General features: G+C 44.0%; 1 protein-coding gene across 1 annotated transcript in view; it reads right to left on the reverse strand.

Moving 5' to 3' along the window:
* LOC132210705 (testis expressed protein 56-like) overlaps positions 1–22120 on the reverse strand; it is a 120141-nt gene that overhangs the window by 80277 nt on the left and 17744 nt on the right. The window contains exon 2 of the mRNA XM_059652368.1: positions 16358–16486. Within this exon, the coding sequence (XP_059508351.1) occupies positions 16358–16486 (129 nt within the window). The remainder of the gene's footprint in view (positions 1–16357; positions 16487–22120) is intronic.

Below are 22120 nucleotides of genomic sequence, written 5' to 3' on the forward strand. Positions count from 1 at the left end.
AACAAATGAGCAACTCTGGTTATTCTCTGGTCATCTAGCACTTTGCCCGTGGCTAAAGAGGATACAAAGATGTTTTTTCCGCCTAGCCGAACTCATCCTCACCCTCAACAACTTCTCTTTCAATTCCTCCCACTTCCTACAGACAAAGGGGGTGGCCATGGGTACCCGCATGGGCCCAAGCTATGCCTGCCTCTTTGTAGGTTACGTGGAACAGTCCCTCTTCCGCACCTACACAGGCCCCAAACCCCACCTCTTCCTCCGTTACATTGATGACTGTATCGGCGCCGCCTCTTGCTCCCCAGAGGAGCTCGAACAGTTCATCCACCTCACCAACACCTTCCACCCCAACCTCAAGTTCACCTGGGGCATCTCCAACACATCCCTCACCTTCCTGGACCTCTCAGTCTCCATCTCAGGTAACCAGCTAGAAACTGATGTCCATTTCAAGCCCACCGACTCCCACAGCTACCTAGAATACACCTCCTCCCATGCACCCTCCTGCAAAAATTCCATCCCCTATTCCCAATTCCTCTGCCTCCGCCGCATCTGCTCCCAGGATGAGGCATTCCACTCCCGCATATCCCAGATGTCACGTTCTTCAAGGACCGCAACATTCCCCCCGCAGTGGTCGAGAATGCCCTTGACCGCGTCTCCCGCATTTCCCGCAACACATCCGTCACACCCCGCCCCTGCCACAACCGCCCCCAGAGGATCCCCCTCATTCTCACATACCACCCCACCAACCTCCGGATACAACGTATCATCGTCCGACACGTCCGCCATCTATAATCTGACCCCACCACCCAAGCTATTTTTCCATCCCCACCCTTGTCTGCTTTCCGGAGAGACCACTCTCTCCACGAGTCCCTTGTCCGCTCCACACTCCCCTCCAACCCCACCACACCCGGCACCTTCCCCTGCAACCGCAGGAAGTGCTACACTTGCCCCCACACCTCCTCCCTCACCCCCATCCCAGGCCCCAAGATGACCTTCCACATCAAGCAGATGTTCACCTGCACATCTGCCAATGTGGTATACTGTATCCATTGTACCCGGTGTGGCTTCCTCTACATTGGGGAAACCAAGCGGAGGCTTGGGGACCGCTTTGCAGAACACCTCTGCTCGGTTCGCAATAAACAACTGCACCTCCCAGTTGCGAACCATTTCAACTCCCCCTCCCATTCTTTAGATGACATGTCCATCATGGGCCTCCTGCAGTGCCACAATGATGCCACCCGAAGGTTGCAGGAACAGCAACTCATATTCCGCCTGGGAACCCTGCAGCCCAATGGTATCAGTGTGGACTTCACCCGCTTCAAAATCTCCCCTTCCCCTACTGCATCCCAAAACGAGCCCAGTTCTCCCCTCCCCCCACTGCATCACACAACCAGCCCAGCTCGTCCCATCCCCCCACTGCATCCCAAAACCAGCCCAGCCTGTCTCTGCTTCCCTAACCTGTTCTTCCTCTCACCCATCCCTTCCTCCCACCTCAAGCCGCACCTCCATTTCCTACCTACCACCTCATCCCGCCTCCTTGACCTGTCCGTCTTCCCTGGACTGACCTATCCCCTCCCTACCTCCTCACCTATACCCTCCTCTCCACCTATCTTCTTTTCTCTCCGTCTTCGGTCCGCCTCCCCCTCTCTCCCTATTTATTCCAGTTCCCTCTCCCCATCCCCCTCTCTGATGAAGGGTCTAGGCCCGAAACGTCAGCTTTTGTGCTCCTGAGATGCTGCTGGGCCTGCTGTGTTCATCCAGCCGCACATTTTGTTATCTTGGAATCTCCAGCATCTGCAGTTCCCATTATCTCTGATACAAAGATGTTTGTCAAGGCCCAGCAATCTCTCTCTCTCTTTCTCTCTCTCTCTCTCTCTCTCTCTCTCTCTCTCACACACACACACACACACACACACACACACTGCAGTGTTCTGGGATACGTCCCTTCAGGCCCTGGGGACTTAACTACCTTATTATTTTTCAACAATTGTTTGTTTTTCAAGACACCCGAACCCACTACTTGACTCACTTCCTCTGACTCCATGCATAAATTCCCTCCTGTGTCCTTGAAAGGATTCTGCTTTCATCAGCTGCCCTCTTGATCCTTATATATGCATAAAATGTCTTGGGATTCTCTTAATCCTACTTTCCAAGGGCATTTTGCAGCATCTTCAAGCCCTCCTAATTCCTTATTTAAGTTCTTTCCTGCTTCTTTTCTATTTCCTCAAGGGCCTTGTTTGGTTTCAGTTTCCTGAACGTTGTGTTCCTTTTTATTTTTTATTTTTCACTGTCATTATTTACCATTCTCTGGAGGTGACATGCTACAGGAAAATGGCTTGTACAACATGCAGGGTGGGCAGAGTCAGTGTCACCTGGATGGGTGAAAAAAGGGAATCCACATAGAACATAGAACATAGAACATTACAGCACAGTACAGGCCCTTCGGCCCTCGATGTTGTGCCGACCTGTCATACTGATCTCAAGCCCATCTAACCTACACTATTCCATGTACGTCCATATGCTTATCCAGTGACAACTTAAATGTACCTAAAGTTGGCGAATCTACTACCGTTGCAGGCAAAGCGTTCCATTCCCTTACTACTCTCTGAGTAAAGAAACTACCTCTGACATCTGTCCGATATCTTTCACCCCTCAATTTAAAGCTATGCCCCCTCGTGCTCGCCGTCACCATCCTAGGAAAAAGGGTCTCCCTATCCACCCTGTCTAACCTTCTGTTTATTTTATGTGTCTCAATTAAGTCATCTCTCAACCTTCTTCTCTCTAACGAAAACAGCCTCAAGTCCCTCAGCCTTTCCTCGTAAGACCTTCCCTCCAATTCAGGCAACATCTTAGTAAATCTCCTCTGCACCCTTTCCAAAGCTTCCACATCCTTCCTATAATGTGGTGACCAGAACTGTACGCAATACTCCAAGTGCGGCCGCACAAGTGTTTTGTACAGCTGCAGCATAACCTCTTGGTTCCGGAACTCAATCCCTCTATTAATAAAAGCTAAAACACTGTATGCCTTCTTAACAGCCCTGTCAACCTGGGTGGCAACTTTCAAGAATCTGTGCACATGGACACTGAGATCTCTCTGCTCATCTACACTACCAAGAATCTTACCATTAGCCCAGTACTTTGACTTCTGGTTACTCTTACCAAAGTGCATCACCTCACACTTGTCTGCATTAAACTCCATTTGCCACCTCTCAGCCCAGCTCTGCAGCTTATCTATGTCTCTCCGCAACCTACAGCATCCTTCGTCACTATCCACAACTCCACCGACCTTAGTGTCGTCTGCAAACAACTCCACCAATCTTAGTGTTGTCTGCTGGATTGTAGGACACAGAAAGAACAAATACAGGAAGCAGCATTTTGCAAACCCCAACGATATTTAATTTGCCACGACTTCATCATCCATTTGCTATTCATGCAGAATGAAGATGTTTCGGGTCAGATGCTCATCAAGGGACATTTGCACAGTGCTAATGGTGCCAGTCAATTGAACTTGGGCATCTCCACACTGATGTTAGCAGCTGTGATAAAAGGCCAATACTGTCTGAAAGTGAACCATTATTCATGTAACTTCTAAAGGTCCTGTGTGCACCATGCACCATTGATTCATCATGTGTCATGCAACTGGTATGATGGTCTGTAGGGAACACTGAGAAGGTGAGCATTTGGTGTGGGTCTGGGGTAGGAAGGGTGTCGGAGTGCTGCAGGCTCTCCCTTCTCGATGACATGTGGTGGTCACTCAGCAGCACCTTCACCTTCAAACCACTGCACAGGTGGAGCTTGAAGTAGATGGATGGTGGACAAATGTCCTTAGTTATCAGTATGCTATCTGTCTCACTGCATGGAGCTGCAGGGGTATGCCACTGATGTTTGTTCTGAGATGTAAGAACTTTTTTCGTTCTCCTGTGTTCCTAACCTGAATCGTTTCCAACAACAGCTGTGCATCCAGCCATAAGTGGGATGTTGGTCACTGTGGCTGCCTCTGATGAAGGCAAAGTGGATGCAGGAGGACCAGTGACGACAACAAGCTCAGGAGCAGTAGCAAGCTACCATGGAGGACAAGAAGCACACAGCTCAGGGAGGTTTGCAGACACAGAACTCCTCAGGATGCAGGAAGACCAGAGGTGTTTAACCCTTAATCCATTTCCTGTAGCTGTACCAACGCAGGCTCCATATTCCTCCAGACACTGTGATGGAAGTGTGCTGGACCCTGGAGCAGGAGCTGAGGGCTGCAGGGATGGGAGACCATCCTCTACCAGTGACTGTGAAGGTCAGTGCAACGCTGAAATGGCTCCTTCTAGGGAGTAACAGGCGATCTGTGTGACATCGCTCAGTTGCGCTCCCCACAAATGTATCAGGACAGTGACAGATTCCAGCTGTGAGGATCACACTGGATCATTTTGTTCGCCCACGATGAGGCTAGTGCTGTAGCCTGGGCAGTGGGATTTGGGAACATAGCTGGGCTCCCACAGGTATAGGGTGTACAGACACTACAGAGAAGGCACTGAGAGGCCTGTTTCACAACACTGCGGAATTACTCAGCAGGAAGGAGTTCCATTCCACTAAGGTTCAGGTGGTCTGTGATCACTGTTACTACTTCCCAATGGTGTGTGCCCGCTACCCTGGCAGCTGCCATGTCATGGAGCACACTCATGTACCTGGTCTCTTTGAGGATCCAGGGGCTTTACAAGGCTGGTTACCAGGGGACAAGGGATACCCAATGTGACCATGACTCATGATACCATTGTACAACCTCCTGACTGATGTCAAGCACAGATACAATGTTGCCCATGCTTCGACCAGGGTTGTAGTGGCGCAGAGCGTAGGATGTGAAGATGTGCCTCCATTGCTTGAACTGGTTTGAGGAGGGGTGGGGGGAAGAGCTCCAGCATGGCCTAGCAAGCCACTCAGTTCAAGGACAGCTAAGGAAGGACAACACACGCTGGCCAGCAGATGCTGCCCATGTCCGACAAGTGGATAAAATAAAAAGTACACTCCAGATAGAGGGTGACATATTGACTGGGACCAGCAACGAGGTAATGCGCTAAATGATAAAGAACTGGGGAATTGGGAGCAGTCTTCCAAGGAGGAAGGTGAGAATACTGGGAGGAGTCCATTAGAGAGTTCAGCTGCATTGGACGCTGTAAGTGAGACAGGACCTCACTGAAACCAGTTTGCTTTCGATGAAAACTGGGTGCAGCAGACAATCGTGGGCTGTAACATATTCATTGGTGATGATGCTGAAATCTGGTTTACATTACAAGGGCAAACCAGCCTCTGTTGGTTTTGTTTGGGTTCCTTTTTACTGTCCGTAAATAAAAGCTCATGATTGTATTGACCTAATTTGCTGCTTATGTGTGATATCCCCCTGCTGGGCAGTGACAAGCTGCAGGTTTACAGGGGGTGCTGGGGACAGGGTAGTGCTGACTTAGAGGGTGTTCAGATAGATCATAGATATAGACAGGTAAAGTGTGTGATGTGGTGCTTACACAGCAGCTCAAGTGAGAATGGGATTGTATGTGTGAGGTGTGTTGGCCATGCCAACATTTTTTTTCCTTTATTCAATAACAGGATGAGGGTGTCACTGGCTAGGCAGCATTTATTGCCCATCCCTAATTGCCCAGAGGGGAGTTGAGAGTCAACCATGTTGCTGTGAGTCTGGAGTCACATGTAGGCCAGGCCAGGTAAGGATGGCAGTTTCCTTCCCTAACGGACAGTGGTGAGCCAAATGGATTTTTCCTGACAATCGATACATGGTCATCATTAGATTCTTAATTCCAGATATATTATTAAATCAAATTCCACCATCTGCCGTGGCTGGATTCGAACCCAGGTCCCCGGGATGTTATCTGGCTCTCTGGATTAATAGTACAGCTATAATACCACTAGGCCATTGCCTCCCCCTGCAACTGTGTGCTGTGGGTAGTGTATCTTGTTAGGGAGAACCAACAGGGATTGCCAAGTGATCATGGGAACTGCAGATGCTGGAGAATCCAAGATAACAAAGTGTGGAGCTGGATGAACACAGCAGACCAAGCAGCATCTCAGGAGCACAAAAGCTGATGTTTCAGGCCTAGACTCTTCATCAGAGAAGATTGCCAACCCTTGTCTGTAGCTTTTCAGAGATGGCATAGACGAAGGGTGTTATCTTTTAGCAGACGTCGGTGAGTCATGAGTTGTTCCAGAAACTGTGAATGTTAAGATGAGGCTGGAACCCAATGTGAGGGAAGCCAAAGGCTCTGTATAGTTAGTTATTGGGACAAACTTTATAAGATTCAGCTGGAAACCTTACTAAGTAAATTGGATTCATTCAGTCATATCCTGTCGGGAAGGAAATCTTAAGTCTTAAAACTTGAATTCTTACTCTTAAATTACATCTATTCTTGCTGGTCCAGGATCTTTCAGATATTTTGGCCCAGAGATCTTCCAACTTCCCTAGAGCTGCTGAGAGTCTTAACATGGAGAAACTGTTCTGTAGCAGCTGATTTTCCAGGTTAGGTGTGGAATCAGTGAACACTGGTACTTTCTCACTCTATCTGGAAACAATGAGAATATGAATGTTTTTACAGAATAGGCAAATCAAGAAGAATATTTCCTGTCATCTTGTGATTTAAAGACCTTGGTGAAAGTTTGAGTAAGGCACACAGCATGCTTGTGAAAATATTATGTTCTGAAATCAACACATTGATTCTCTTACTGATTAGATTTCACTACACAGTAATAACAGCCACAATTCGAGAGAAGTGATGGACAAATAGAACTGAATGTTGCCAGTTGTTCACAAGGAGCCTGTCGATGACACGTTGAAGGGCAGCTTTCAAGTGAAGATGATGGCAGGTAGTTGAAGTAACTCTGTGCGTGTACAGTGTCACATCACCAAGTCACTCTTTATTTACACCTGCTTCATACATAACACTGACACAGCTCCCTCAGAGCCAGCTCCTAGAGTGAACAGAACTCCTGACACTCCTGTTTATATCTGCCAGCCAGGGGTCCCTGATAGAACCAGATTAACAGTCTCAATCAGGGAACTCATATTCTATGACATGCACCTGGCTGACCTTGTTACAATCACCACAACACAGGTACTTCTGTCAAAATGCATGTTTTGTTTAAGCAAATTGGCTGTAACACAATGGATGAATAGTGGACACTGTTTGGATAGTGTGAACTTTCTGCTGTACAAGTATAGCAATTTTCTGTGGCAATTTTGTTTAACACGATTTTCTATTGCGATTTTCTACAGCGTGAGGTCACACAAGAACTATCGCGTTATAAGGAGAGCTACCTGTAGTGATGTTTGAATTACACAAAATTTGGAATTAAAAGCTAACTAAATGCCCCTTTAGGAATGGAAATCTGTCATCTTTATCTGCCCTGACCTACATGGGACTTTTAACTGGACCCAGGCTAAATAAATGCTCAGTGTCAGCAATTTTATCTCCAATAACAGTCTCACTCTCTTTCATTTGAATTTTTCCCTCTCGTCTGCTTTCAACGCCTTTCATCCCCCCATCCATAAAACTGTAAAGTCTGAGGGGCAGATACTTGAGCTTACCTGCTACACAGTCGTTTTAGCCATGATCCAACTGGACCTTTCTAGTCCCTCACTGTCAAACACACACTCATCGCTCCAGGGTCATCCTTGAAGGAAAACTTGTACAAAGAGGTGATCTTTATCCTTAAGACTGACACCAGTGGCTGGATTTTATGCCCAGTGAGAGGGTCCCACAGATAAATGCAGGCATATTTTCCCATCTCACTTTATCTCATGTCAGGCAAGACATCAGCTCCAATCTGACTATTTCTGTAAGCGAGCCTTTCTTTGGCATGGAACAGAGGCAGGCCAAACACATTTTAACTGCACGATAAGCAATTTGCCAACCCTTTCTGATTGTTCCAGTTGTGGTCAGGACCTTGATGCACATACCAAGTAGTTAAAACACCTTCACTGGAAATGGCTACACCTGAAGTCACCACATGTAGGACACGTTCAGCAAAACCAGAGTTATCAACAAGATTCCGATCAGCCACATTCCTGTCAGACAGACAACTGACACAATGCCGCCAAGAGTTTAATACATCTCTTATTTCATAATAATCCTCATGAAAGAAAAATTTTAAAATGTTTGGATAAAAATATTGATTTAAACAAAGTTACCCCTACACAGATATGTAAAGATTTACAAGGAAGTTGCCAGGGTTGGAAGGTTTTAGCTAAAGGGAGAGGCTGAAGGGCACCGTTATAGAGGTTTGTAAAATCATGAGCGGCATGGATTGGGTGAATAGCCAAAATCTTTCCCCCAGTGTAGGGGAGTCCAAAACTACAGGGCATAAGTTTAAGGAGACAGGGAAAAGATTTAAAAGGGACCTAAGAGACAACTTTTTCAAATAGAGGATGGCACGTATATGGAATGAGTTGCCAGAGGAAGTGGTGGAGGCTGGTAAAATTACAACATTTAAAAGATATCTGGATAGGTATATAACTAGGGAAGGATATGGGCCAAATGATTGAAAATAGGACTAGATTAATTTATGATATCTGGTCGGCATGGATGAGTTGGATCAAAGGGTCTGTTTCTGTACTGTACATCTCTATAACTCAATGAATCTATATGCACAGTATTTATTAGGAAACTTTAATTTGTTTCAGAGACAGAGTCGAAACCTACTGAAGTAGCTGACTGTTTCACAGCATTGGTGAAATAAATTGTATTTCTGCTGTTTCCTCTGAGCATGTATGAGAAGGAAGAATTGCCAAGTGAAATGAATAAGTCATGAAGATACCTTTGAATTTTCCTGAAGGAAGTTTCAATTATTAAACAAGAATTGAATTGATGTTGGTATTCTCTCCTAACTGGTACAAACCTCTCCACCCCTCTCACTCACTCCAACCTCTCCTCCACAGAACATGCAGTCCTCCGGTCCCTCCATACCAACCCTAACCTCACCATCAAAGCCGCAGATAAAGGAGGCACAGTTGTGGTCTGGTGCACTGACCATTACGTAGCTGGGGCCCAGTGCTAACCCTCTAACACCTACTCCTACTGCCCCCTTGATCATGACCCCACTCCTGACCACCAAACCATCGTCTCTCAGACCACTCATAACCTCATCACCTCATGTGACCTCCCACCCACAGCCTCCAACCTCATTGTTCCCCGACTCCACACCGCCCGCTTCTATCTCCTTCCCACAATCCACAAACTCGCCTGTCCTGGTCGACCCATTGTCTCTGCCTGCTGCTGCCCCACTGAACTCATCTCTGCTTACTTTGACTTTGTCTCCCCTCCCCCGCTCCCAGGTCCAGGAACTCCCCACCTACGTCCGGGACACCACCCACGCCCTCCACCTCCTACAAAACTTCCAATTCCCTGTCCCCCAACACCTCATCTACAGTATGGACATCCAATCCTTGTACACTTGTATCTCCCACGCAGATGGCTAAAAGCTCTCCCCTTCTTCCTCTCTCACAGGCCCAACTAGTCCCCCTCCACTGACACCCTTATCCGCTTAGCCAAACTCATCTTTACCCTTAACAACTTCTCCTTTAACTCCTCCCACTTCCTTCAGACCAAGGGGGTGGCCATAGGCACCCGCACGGGCCCAGCTTATGCCTGCCTCTTTGTAGGATACATGGAACAGTCCCTCTTCTGCTGCTACACCGGCCCCATCCCCCACCTCTTCCTCCACTACATCGATGACTGTAGCAGCGCTGCCTCGTGCTCCCACGAGGAGTTGAACAGTTCATCAACTTTCTTAACACCTTTTACCCCAACATTCAAATTCACCAGGACCATCTCCAGTACCTTTCCTGGATCTCTCTGTCTCCATATCTGGTGACCACCTCAAAACTGACATCTATTTCAAGCTACCTAGACTACACCTCCTCTCACCCATCTTCCTGCAAGAATGCGATCCCTGACTCTCAATTCCTCCACCTCCGTTGCATCTGCTCCCAAGATAGGGCCTTCCACTCCCGAACATCCCAGATGTCTTCCTATTTCAAAGACATAATTTCCCCCCTCCAGTGATCGAAAATGCCCTCAACTGTATCTCTTGCATTTCCTGAACCTCTGCCCTCACATCCCCTCCCCCCAACAAAAAAAAGACAGAATCCACCGGTCCTCACATATCACCCCATCCGCATCCAACGTATCACTCTCTGTCATTTCTGTCACCTACAATCCAATCCCACAACCAAAGAGATATTTCCCTCCCCACCCTTACCTGCCTTCCGTAGGGACCTCTCTTTCCATGACTTCCTCATCCACTCCTCACTAAGCCCACCAGACCCCGACATGTTTCTCTGCAACCGCTGGAAGTGCTACGCCTGCCCCCACATCCCCCCCTACACCTCCCCCCTCACCTCCATTTAAGGCACAAAACAAACCTTCCACATCAGACAGGGGTTCACCTGCACATCCTTCAACTTAGTCTACTGCATCCGCTGTTTCCGATATAGCCTCCTCTGCATTGGTGAGACCAAGCACAGACTCGGAGACCATTTTGTAGAGCACCTGCGCACTGTTCATGACAAACAACAACACCTTCCAGTCGCAAACCATTTTAACTCCCCCTCCCACTCCCTGGGTGACATGTCTATCCTGGGCCTCCTCCCGTGTCACAATAACGCCACCCAGAAACTGGAGGAGCAGCACCTCATTTTCGGCCTCGGGACCCTACAGCCCAATAGTCTAAACATGGATTTTATAAGTTTTAAAATCTCCCCACCCCCAGCCTCATCCCATGACCAACCCTCCCTCTCATCCCTGTCTCCTTGACCTGATGCAACCGTCCATCTACCTCCCACCTCATTGACCAATCTCCATCACTGCCTACCTGCACTCACCTATCACCATCCCAACTACCGTCCCCAGCCCCGCTCCTCCTCTATTTATTTCTAAGCCGCCTACCCTCTCCCGATTTCTGAAGAAGGGTCCCAACCCAAAACGCCAACTTTCCTGCTCCTTTGATGCTGCCTGGCCTGCTGCATTCCTTCGACTCTACACTGTGTTACACAAAACGCTTCTCTGCAAATTCCCTTTGTTGTGCCTAGAAGACACCAAGAGAGATACTGAATTGATGTTCTTTAAATCTACATTCTCTTGTTTGATTACTAAAAGAAATTAGACTCTTTGCTGGAGTGACAACATGACTATCACCAATCACATAAGTACTGACCAGCAGTTACAATGAGACAAATGCTTACATCATCCTCCTGGAGTGTCACACTCCCTGAACTGTATAGACGTTCCAGTCAAGACAATGCAAAGGAACTGCAGATGAAGTGTCAGTGATAATGGGAACTGCAGATGCTGGAGAATCCAAGATAACAAAGTGTGGAGCTGGATGAAAACAACAGGCCAAGCAGCATTTCAGGAGCACAAAAGCTGACGTTTCGGGCCTAGACCCTTCATCAGAGGGATGATGAAGGGTCTAGGCCCGAAACGTCAGCTTTTGTGCTCCTGAGATGCTGCTTGGCCTGCTGTGTTCATCAAGCTCCACACTTTGTTATCTGAGATGTCAGTGTCAGACAGTTCTGAAGAAAGGAAGAACTAAAAGGTCCTTGTGCCTGAGATGGTACTAATAACAATACTAATTTCTGAAGAAGGGTCCAGACCCGAAACGTCAGCTTTCCTGCTCCTCTGTGTGTTCATCCAGCTCTACACCTTGTTATCTCTAATGACTCTGCAGTTATCCACTGGAGAACAGTTTTTGTTGGGAGATGGATCAAACTTGTTAGTTGAGTGGCTCAACCTTAGCTACATGACTGAAACTGCTGGCCTTTTCAACATAACTTTAATTGCAGCTTTGATTTCTTGCTTTAATCTGATTTTTACATTAGTATTGCAACAAGCAAAGCAGCTGTAGGCTGAGGCACAGCCTACCTTAAGGTTTGGCCACTCACAAAATCTGATTTCCAAAAACAATCCTGTTCTTTTCCTGCAAAATGAATTACATTCTCAGAGTGCAAAATTATATTGCTGTGCCGTCAGCCATATCTGCCTGCATCTGAGATTCCAATAGAAGGAATTCCACCAGACTGCAAGAATTCACAGAATACTGACTTCCTGAACTTCATTTCACATGAATTAATGTCACTGCCTTACTTTTTTTTAAGTAAGTAATTCATAACTGGAACTTTTCTTCCTTTCTTTTTCTATTTCTTATGGAAGTTTATAAAATAGTGATGGATATAGATAGAGTTGTCATTTCCTCAGGATGGCGGATTTCAAGACTAGGGGGCACATTTTTAAGGAGAGAGATTTAAAACAAGATTCGAGGGGCAAATTCTTTACACAGAGAGTGGTTCGCATGTGGAATGAACTTCCTGAGGAAGTGGTAGAAGTGAGTACAGTTACAATGTTTAAAAGATGTTTGAATAAGTACATGAATAGAAGAGGTTTGGGGGGATATAGGCCAGGAGCAGGTGGATGGGTCTAGTTTAGTTTGGGATTATGTTTGGCATGGACAGGTTAGACTGAAGGTCTGTTTCTGTGCTGCATGACTCTATGACTCTATGACTTCCGACATCCAAGTTGTTCATACATATGGTAAATAATTGTTGCCTCAACACTGACTTCTGCAGCATTAGTTCAACACACTGATTTCTATTAATTAGCCAATCCTCTATCCATGCTAATATACAACACTACAGTCTCTTATTTTATTAAGAAGCTTTATGTGTAGTACCTCACCACCTTTGGAAATACAAATATATTATATCTGCTGGTTCCCCTTTACCTTTCCTGCCTGTTACCATCTCAAATAACTCTAAAAAATTTCTCAAGTGTGATTTCATCCTTCATGAAGCTGGCTGTGATTAATTAGATTATATATTTCTAAATGCTTTGCTAGTACATCTTTCATAATGGATTCTAACATTTCCTCAATGACAAATTAAACTGACTGGCATATATATAGAGATAACAAAGTGTAGAGCTGGATGAACACAGCAGGCCAAGCAGCATCTTAGGAGCAGAAAAGCTGACATTTCGAGAAGGGTCTAGGCCTGAAACGTCAGCTTTTCTGCTCCAAAGATGCTGCTTCGCCCACTGTGTTCAACCAGCTCCACACTTTGTTATCTCAGATTCTCCAGCATCTGCATTTCCTATTATCTCTGGCATATATATAGGTTTCTTTGTCTCCCTCCCTTTTTGAATAAGAAAGTTACAGTGACAGTTTTCCAATCTTCTGGAAGTTCTGAGGATTCTTGGAAGATTACTACCACTGCATCCATTATCTCTGAAAGTACTTCCTATAAAATCCTAGAAAGCAACCCATCAGATCCAGGGAACTTTGCAACATCAGGAACTAGAAAAGTGATCAACAGCTTCATACAATGTGTGGAGGATATGTAAGGGCTAATATCAGATTGATTAGAACAATGGAGAGGCAGTAACTAGCAAATAGGCAGCAAAATGACATGAATCCTTATTTTAATTTCATCTCATAGCATCTTGAAACACTAGGCAGCCACAGTTTGGAGTGATCAGTAGTTAAACAAAGATGCTAACATTTTCATGGTCCAGGGATAGAAGAGTTGTTAGGGCGACCAACTCTACAGGAGGCAATGAAACAGTCTACAGCTAACTTATTCCCTGAATTTAAAAACAGAAACCATGTTCACAGAGCAATTTGCAGAATTAATACAAGAGCAGAAGTTGTGGTTTGGTGACAACATAATTGGATGCATCATTAAGAGATTTTGTCTATTGGTCTAGAGCAAAGGTTCAAATCCCACAGGAGATGATGGGCTTTAGATTCACTTAACTATTTTGGAATCAAAAAGCTCGTCTCATGGTGACCATGAAACCATTGGCCAATGCTGTCTGGTTCACTGATACTCTTCAGGGAAGGAAATCTGGCCTGCATGTGGCTGTAGATCCCCAGCAATGTGGATGACTCTTAAATGTTGTTGTGGGCCAGACCAAATCTCCGCAAAATATGTTAAGAGGATAGCCTAGACCCTAACCTTTTCTAACTTTAAACATAGGTGTAAGGTTTTGTGTTCTAAATGTAATTCAGTTGGTGAAACTACCAGTCTTGAAACAAAACACACACATCATTCAAACACTATAATTAAAGTAGAAGCAGCTTGAATAGGTGGGGATAAGCTCAGGATATTTAGCTTTAGTTTTTTCAGTAGCAGACAAAATTAAAAAATAAACAAATTGGCTTAACTGTAATTCTATCGAAATGCTTAACAAAAATAATATACATATTAACAACTACTGATTAACTGTTCCAATATATTAACATCCAATAAACACAACCTTGGCAAAGGCAGGTTCAGTAAAATAGATTTTCTCACATGCAATTCTCCAGCCCTGGAGGAAAAACATCAGAACAAAACCCTGAGAGAGAGAGTAGCAGGGAGAGATGTACTACAGCTTCTAACCCCAGCTTCAAGACACCACAACAACTGCTACTGAAAAAAACTAAAGCTAAATATCGTGAGCTTGTCCCCACCTTTTCAGGCTGCTCCTGTTCCAAATTTAGGAAAAAAACCCCAAGCCCTCACAAGCTGGTTACTCTATGGGCTTTGAACCAGACCGCTTATCACCTGTCTCAATCTTTCTTTATAATAAGAGGGAATAAATATACCTCTCAAAGCCATAGTGTTGTCACAATGTCTTCTGTAAGTATCAAGCTACGACAAAGTCTTAAAAAGCAGAATGAAGGCATACAGCCCGCTTGACATCGACCCAGGCACAGAAAACACAGATGTATGGACCCTGCACAGTCTTCCCTTAGAAACAAAACTGAGAAGATTGTGCCACTAGATTTGAAACAGGCATTAGGAACTGAACACATGCAAATCAGAAAGCTGAATGTTATAGCCAAACTAAAATTGCAGAGGCAAATGACTTCTTCACATACTTCCTTCTCCTGCCACACAAAATACAGCTGAAAACCAGCAAATTTAGCCTGCACTTTGGCACCTTCATGAACATTTTTTTTCACTGCCTTCTTTAAACTCAAGATATTCAGAGAATGGGATTTAATAATCATTTCAAATACTTCATGTGAATGCAGGTTCCTTTTAAAATTGCCCAGTTTGAACATTTCAGAATTTTACAGGCCACTAAATGTCCTCCATCTGTTCCATTTATTGCACAGTGGAGCATCATAGTGATGTGTGCCTGCACTGACAGGATGAATGTGGTTCACAGAGCATTCTGCCCCACCTCACACCTGCCCAAGGTGTTTTGTCTTATAAGAAGGCAGGCGAGAATAATTCATTCAATCCCTTGCCTTGAGTCACAAATCTCTTTTCGCACAAAGCAAGCAGAATAAGCCTGAAACTCACTACAGGTGTATAAACACATTTCCATTTTCTCTGAGCTAAACAGAAATGTCATTAAAGCAAGACGCCAGAGAATAGCAGATGGAGAGACGGTTGCTACTAGGTGTAGAATTCCTCACTGCAGACAGGACAAGAGGGGACCTAATTTCAATTGCCACATATCAGCTTCTACACCCTCTTGAGGATTTATTTGTGGATTCAAATGATTTGGGATTTAAATAGAAAATGCTGGATATACACAGGTGGTGTCTGAAAACAGAAAAGATAGGTTAAGATCTCAACTTTATTTGCTCCAGTTAAGTCTTTGCTGCGGTAGCTTATTCATGTTCAGAAATGGCTGGTAATTGCCATTATGGACCTGTTATGAACTTTCATCTTTAATTTTTGCTTTGAATTGGTAACATGTTCAGGTTTATTGATTAACGGCAAATAACTTCTTGAAGATATATGTTCCTCTGCTTTTCAGAAAGTAAAATATCACCAGAACACTGCATGTAGGTTAAAACTACTTGTTCAGATTTATTTGCGTAAAAGAATACATAGAAATAAAAATACACAACACAATACTAGTTTTGTACAGGTAAGCAGACACAATAAACAAATGCATGTATCCACTTACAAAATTGAAATGAAATTGGAATCAATCTCACAGTCTTGATTTGGCAGGAACAGGGCGTTAGTGAGTTATAAATGTTGCCTTGTTTCTGTTCCTGATGTGGCTGCAAATATTTTTCTTCTGCCCTTGCATGGGTTTTGAGGTACTAATGGGCAAAACATGAGCCATGTCCAATCCTCATTGGCACCAGACATTGATCTGACTATCCAATTTTCCCCTTCAGCTAAGCAAATAATTCTGATCCATTTATCAAATCCGTTCCCATATCCTTCAATCTCTATCTCCCCTTAACAATGCTGGAAATTCATGTGACATAAATGTTGAATAGCATCTAAACTGTCACACAAAGTTAGACACATGACTTTATATGGTGTGGACCTTTTTTTATGAGTTAGTGAAATTGAAATCCGTCTTACCTCTATCTTTTGTCCTGACTTTTTTGCTGAATTTTGTTTTCCAAATGTTTTCATCTTCTCCCTCTATGCTTTCCTTTCTATCCAGCTGCAACAAGACACTTGATGGGATGCGTTGAGGATCAGCTTGGTCTGGCAAGAAAGGAAGTCACTGAGAGTGGCACAGTTTATTTTCCAATGTTTCCCCATATTCCTTCACTCTATCATTCCAGTTTATTTTTCCAATGTTTCCCCTTTCTTCCACGTATTCCTTTGCTCTCTCATTCCCCACTTAACCTTCATGCTTTCACCACTTGCACATCCCCAGCATTTCTTCTTCACTTTGAAGTTAACGACTTCACTCTTAACTATCCCTCCCCTCTTGTCTCTCTCTTATTGACTTGACCAGAGGGTGGGTCACCAGAAGACACACCCTTACACTGTGTCCCTGAATGTAATTGCAAGAGACCAATGTTGGCAACCCTGAGAGAAAACTTTACTCCCATGTTCTGATTAAAGATCCCTTTGAGTTTTTGTTCTTCTGGTAGAAATTTTGTTAAATGTGAAAATAATCTTTTTGCACAACAGAGTTGAAACTAAAATTATATCACTAGAAGTGAATTTGCACTCAGGAATCAAGTTGGTGAACACGACAATTCCTCTACTGCAAAAGTTTCACATGTATCTCAACTCTTGTTAAATAATTTTAGCTTTCTTGTAGTTTTGTCCCTAATGGGGAAACTACTTAGAAATACATCATCTATACCAGAACCATTACATTGATCATTTTCTTCATTGTTTGCAATAACCTTGAAGACTTGGATTGAACGGACATTTTTATAGAAATAGTTTTAGGTTTATTTGCATGTACCATTTACTTTGACTCTGCATAGTTAACATCCTGCCAATTTCAAAACTTAAACTGAGGCCGTGCCCCATTCTTCTATTCACTTACTTTATTTTACTTTGTTGCCTTAACATTGTCATAGACGTTTACACGAATAAGTCGACAATCAGTTTTTGTTTGGCCGATTGCAAAAAGCTCCGCATAAGCTCAACATTTTCTGCTTTTCAAGTTTTTTTTTTGAACGGGGTTGGAAATAATTGCGATAATAAGGTGTGGAGCTGGATGAACACAGCAGGCCAAGCAGCATCTTTGGAGCGGGAAAGCTGACATTTTGGGCCTAGTCTTGGCCCGAAACGTCAGCTTTCCTGCTTCTCTGATGCTGCTTGGCCTGCTGAGTTCATCCAGCCCCACACCTTGTTATCTCAGATTCTCCAGCATCTGCAGTTCCTATTATCTTTGAAATAATTCGGCTGGATTTCTGTGGACCAAACATGGGAGGCCTTTTAAAATGGCAGGCAAGTCCCAAGTTTGCAATCCAGCCCGCAGTTTCAGTAGATCCATTGGAAGAGAGAAAGGGGTGGGGTGAGAATCCTGAATACAGCAGGGCATTTTGAAACTTTGGGCAGTAGTTATGATAACAAAATTTCTCTAGGTCCAGAGGCAATAACATAAACGAATACCTACCTGCAATTATATTAATCTTTCCGAAACATGCCCAGTCACTGATCTGATTATTGGGGGACAAGTTAGAGCAGGAAATGTGTCGCAGCAATTTAAATCATCAAAATGTCCAGGAATGTCAAACACAATGGCCTCAAATTTCCCACTACTTCACAGAATTACACAATCTTGCAGTGCAGAATGAGGCCATTCGGTCCATCGTGCCCACACCGACTCTTCAAATGAGTATCATTTTCTCGCGCCAATCTCCTGCTTTATTCCCACTACCCTGCAAATTACTTTTATTCAAATAATTGTCCATTTTCCTCTTTTAGCAGCACTAAAGCGCAGTGACCTGAGGAGAAATCTTTAGTGGTTTCATTCTTCACTGGTTTATACCTTATCTTGGTCCTGATAACATTTCTGCCAGGATCGGGGATATTGCTTGCAACATTTATTGTGTCTGGTTAGTTGATATGCATAAATCAAATAGTTATAGCACCGCCATACAAATGATCAAAATTCTCATCAATAGTGTTTGCAGTGGATAGCGTGCATTTGAACAACAGATTAACTGAGGTTTATGATCAGTGGATCTCAATAAATTGGCTTTCTTCAAAGCAGATCTTCATCTGGAGAACCTTGGCTGATGTCTGAGCATTTACTGGCTGATTTTGATGTTTTTTAGTTGGTGAGTTGCTGCAATCTCTATGAATTGCTGAAGAGAATCTTCAGTAATCTACAGGCTTAACTGACTTCCACAACTCATTGAAACCAAGGGTCTTCCTACGGGGATCCCACTTTATTTTATGCCCAGTTAAAAGGATGGAAGATTCCCAAAGGGGAGTTTCAGGAGAAATAGGAGCAGTTTGAAACTAACATGTCAATATTCAATCATATATATTCATAAGGCCCCAAGATTGTAGAAAGATTCTTGTTGGGAGTTCTGCCTCAGGGAACCTTAGTCAACAAGTCAATGCTATTCTTTGGGGAATTTCCAGCTCCGATGTCAGTAAAAATAATCTCAAATGCTCTCTACTCTTGGAACACTAGCTGCCACAAGCAACTTGTGCAATGTCAGTTAAGGTGTAATTTATACCTGTATGTGCAAATGGTAAATTCCCTCTTTTGGAAAAGCTACAGATTTTATTAATTTTTATCTGGGTGAGTTTTCTCTACAGAAGGGAATGCTACTCCCTCAATGTGACCAACAGCACAGAAGTTATTATGTAAATGCCTACTTTTCTGAAAGTTATCATAATGCCTTTGCTGACTAGCAGACCTGCTGGTTGCAACAGTTCTCTGTTGCTTCTCTGCCTGATGATCCACTGCAAGCTCTCCCAACAGCAGCAGTTCCACCAGAGTGGTCATAGGATGGACTGTTGGAGAACTGAATGGGGTGATTCAATTGCATTGACATGTAGACTGGCACTGTGGTATGCTTCCAAATGATCCATTCACAATTTGGGAGCTTTCTGTGTCATTCACAACTCTACTGTCGCCTTGGCATGAAGTCCAGGCCATTTCGAATCCTGGGTTTCGTTTAAATATCTCTCAGTTGCAGCTTGTCTGAAGTTTGTGGGACTGTTACAGAGCCTGTGGGATTGAGTTTAATAATGTCAGGGACTCAAAGCAGCAAGATTTTAATTCCCATCCCCACTTGATTTCTACCAAATGAGCTCCAGAAGGCAGGGTTTAACAAGTGAATAATCCCTACAATTGAGCACCATCACAATCTGCCACAGTCATCAGTCAGATTGAGAACTAAGTCTCATATATTTGGCCCAAGCACTTTAAGTCTGGTCGCATAGCGATATGTTAACGACTCAGTAATCCATGAATCTACAGTAATGTTCCGGAAGCTGTGGCTACTGGAGAAATTTAGAGTCATAGAGTCATAGAGATGTACAGCTCAGAAACAGACCCTTCATTCCAACTTGTCCTTGCTGACAATATATCCTAAATAAACCTAATCCCATTTGCCAGCATTTGGCCCATATCCCTCTAAACCCTTCCTATTCATATACCCATCCTAATGCCTTTTAAATGTTGTAATTGTACCAGCCTCCACAACTTCCTCTGGCAGCTCATTCCATACACACACACCACCCTCTGTGTGAAAAAGTTGCCCCGTAGGTCCCTTTTTAATTTTTCCCCTCTCACCACAAACATATGGCCTCTAGTTTTGGGCTCCCGACCCTGGGGAAAAGACCTTGTCTGTTTATCCTTTCCATACCCCTCATGATTTTATCAACATCTATAAGGTCAGCCCTCAGCCTCCAACGCTCCAGGGAAAATAGCCCATTCAGCCTCTCCCTGTAGCTCAAACCCTCCAGCCCTGGCAACGTCCTTGTAAATCTTTTCTGAACTCTTCCAAATTTCACAGCTACCTTCCTATAGCAGGAAGAACAGAATTGTATACAGTATTCCAAAGGTGGCCTAACCAATGTCCAGTACAGCCTCAACTGACCTCCCAACTCCTATACGCAATGCACTGACCAGTAAAAGCAAGCGTACCAAATGCCTTCTTCACCATCCTGTCTACCTGTGACTCCACTTTCAAGGAACAATGCACCTGCACTCTATGGTGTCTCTGTTCAGCAACACTCCCAGGACCTTACCATGAAGTGTATAAGTCCTGCCCTGATGTGCCTTTCCAAAATGCAGCACTTAACACTCTTCTAAATTAAACTCCATTTGCCATTCCTCGACCCATTAGCTCAAGATTCTGTTGTAGTCTGAGGTAACCTTCTTCACTGTCCACTTCACCTACAATTTAAGTGTCATCGGTAAACTTACTAAACAAACCTCCCATGTTCACATCCTAATCATTTATGTAAATGATGAAAAGAAGTTTTGCTTTTCTAGGCTATTTAGGGGATACATTGGGCTCTGTATGACATGGCACCCTTATTGACATGGTTCCCTCCAACCTTGGGTCACGTGGGAGAGGTTTGGTGAGACTATTCTTGCCTAACAGATCAGAAGTGCTAATCTGCCATTTTTACCTGGCTTTGCCTGTGTGGCCACAGCTTGGTCAATTTCATCTTAACTTCCCCCATGAAATGGCCTGATAAACCACTCAGCTGTAGACAGCTCACCACCAGCTACTTGAGATTAAGCGGGGATGGGAATTAAAATCTGGCTCACAACCAAACAATGAAGAAAAACATAGGTTCAAAGCAGATGCCAGGAATATGAAACAAAAGCAGCAAAAGTGCTGGAGAAAGTCTTCAGGGCTGGAAGCATCCATGGAAAGAGAAACCAAGTTAATGCTTCGAATCCAAATTCACTCTTCTTTGGAATCATAGGTTAACCAGCTTAATTCAGGCTCTAATGCAATGATTTTTTAATATTAACTTTTTGTTTGCAGCCAACATGAAGTGATGAAGTCAACTTGAAGTTCTGCAAAACTTTGTTGCATTGAAAGCACATGAAACTTTGTTTTCTTGAAACTTGACATTTTTACATATCATGAAGTAAAAGCCATTATTTTAAATGTCATCATTTCCTCCAGTCTTATGAGCTTTGCAGTCCTGTTTCATGCAGATAGAAGCTCACATTTTCCTCGTCACTGCACTGTGTGTGAGTAACGTTGTCAATAGGATGTGCCACACATGATTTAACATTTTTACTGCAACTCAAGCAAATTAAATGTTGACTGCCCTCTCCCTTGGTTAAGTTGGTATTTTCATTCCACCACCGTAAAAGATGCGCCACAGAGTCAAACATACCCTGAAGTTTGTGAATTAGTCTTATCTGATGTAACCTTAATGTCCAGACTGTGGTTTACTACATGCAGAAAGCTGGTATAAAGATGACTGGTAGTTACATTAACCTTCTCGCATTTCACTATAAAATTTTTTATGTAACCAGAAGGTATATGCCTGGAAGATCTTTATTCAAGCTGTTTTCTTATCGATGACAACTGATACAGATAGGAAGGCTGGAAGAAGCCAAGCAATACTTCACACTCACGAGGCTACAGCTTGCTCAGGCCTGTTTCAATCAAAATACAATGCTTTCAACACTGCAGCTCTCCTTTGGTACTGCATTAAAGAGTCAAGCTAAGGTTTCTGAAGTGGACCTTGAACGTACAGCCTTTTGACTCAGCGGACAAGTGTATTTCTATCAGTTCTTCATATGGAATGCAGCTCTTCGTTTATCCCTTGATGAACTGCCCCTCATTAGCATTCAGTACCATCTTCAACTGCAAGAGTATCTATATCAGAAGCTTCTTGAGATAGTCAGTGAATCCTGATAATAAAAGAGAGCTAATG

Source organism: Stegostoma tigrinum, chromosome 2, assembly GCF_030684315.1.
Source record: "Stegostoma tigrinum isolate sSteTig4 chromosome 2, sSteTig4.hap1, whole genome shotgun sequence".
NCBI classification, from domain to species: domain Eukaryota; kingdom Metazoa; phylum Chordata; class Chondrichthyes; order Orectolobiformes; family Stegostomatidae; genus Stegostoma; species Stegostoma tigrinum.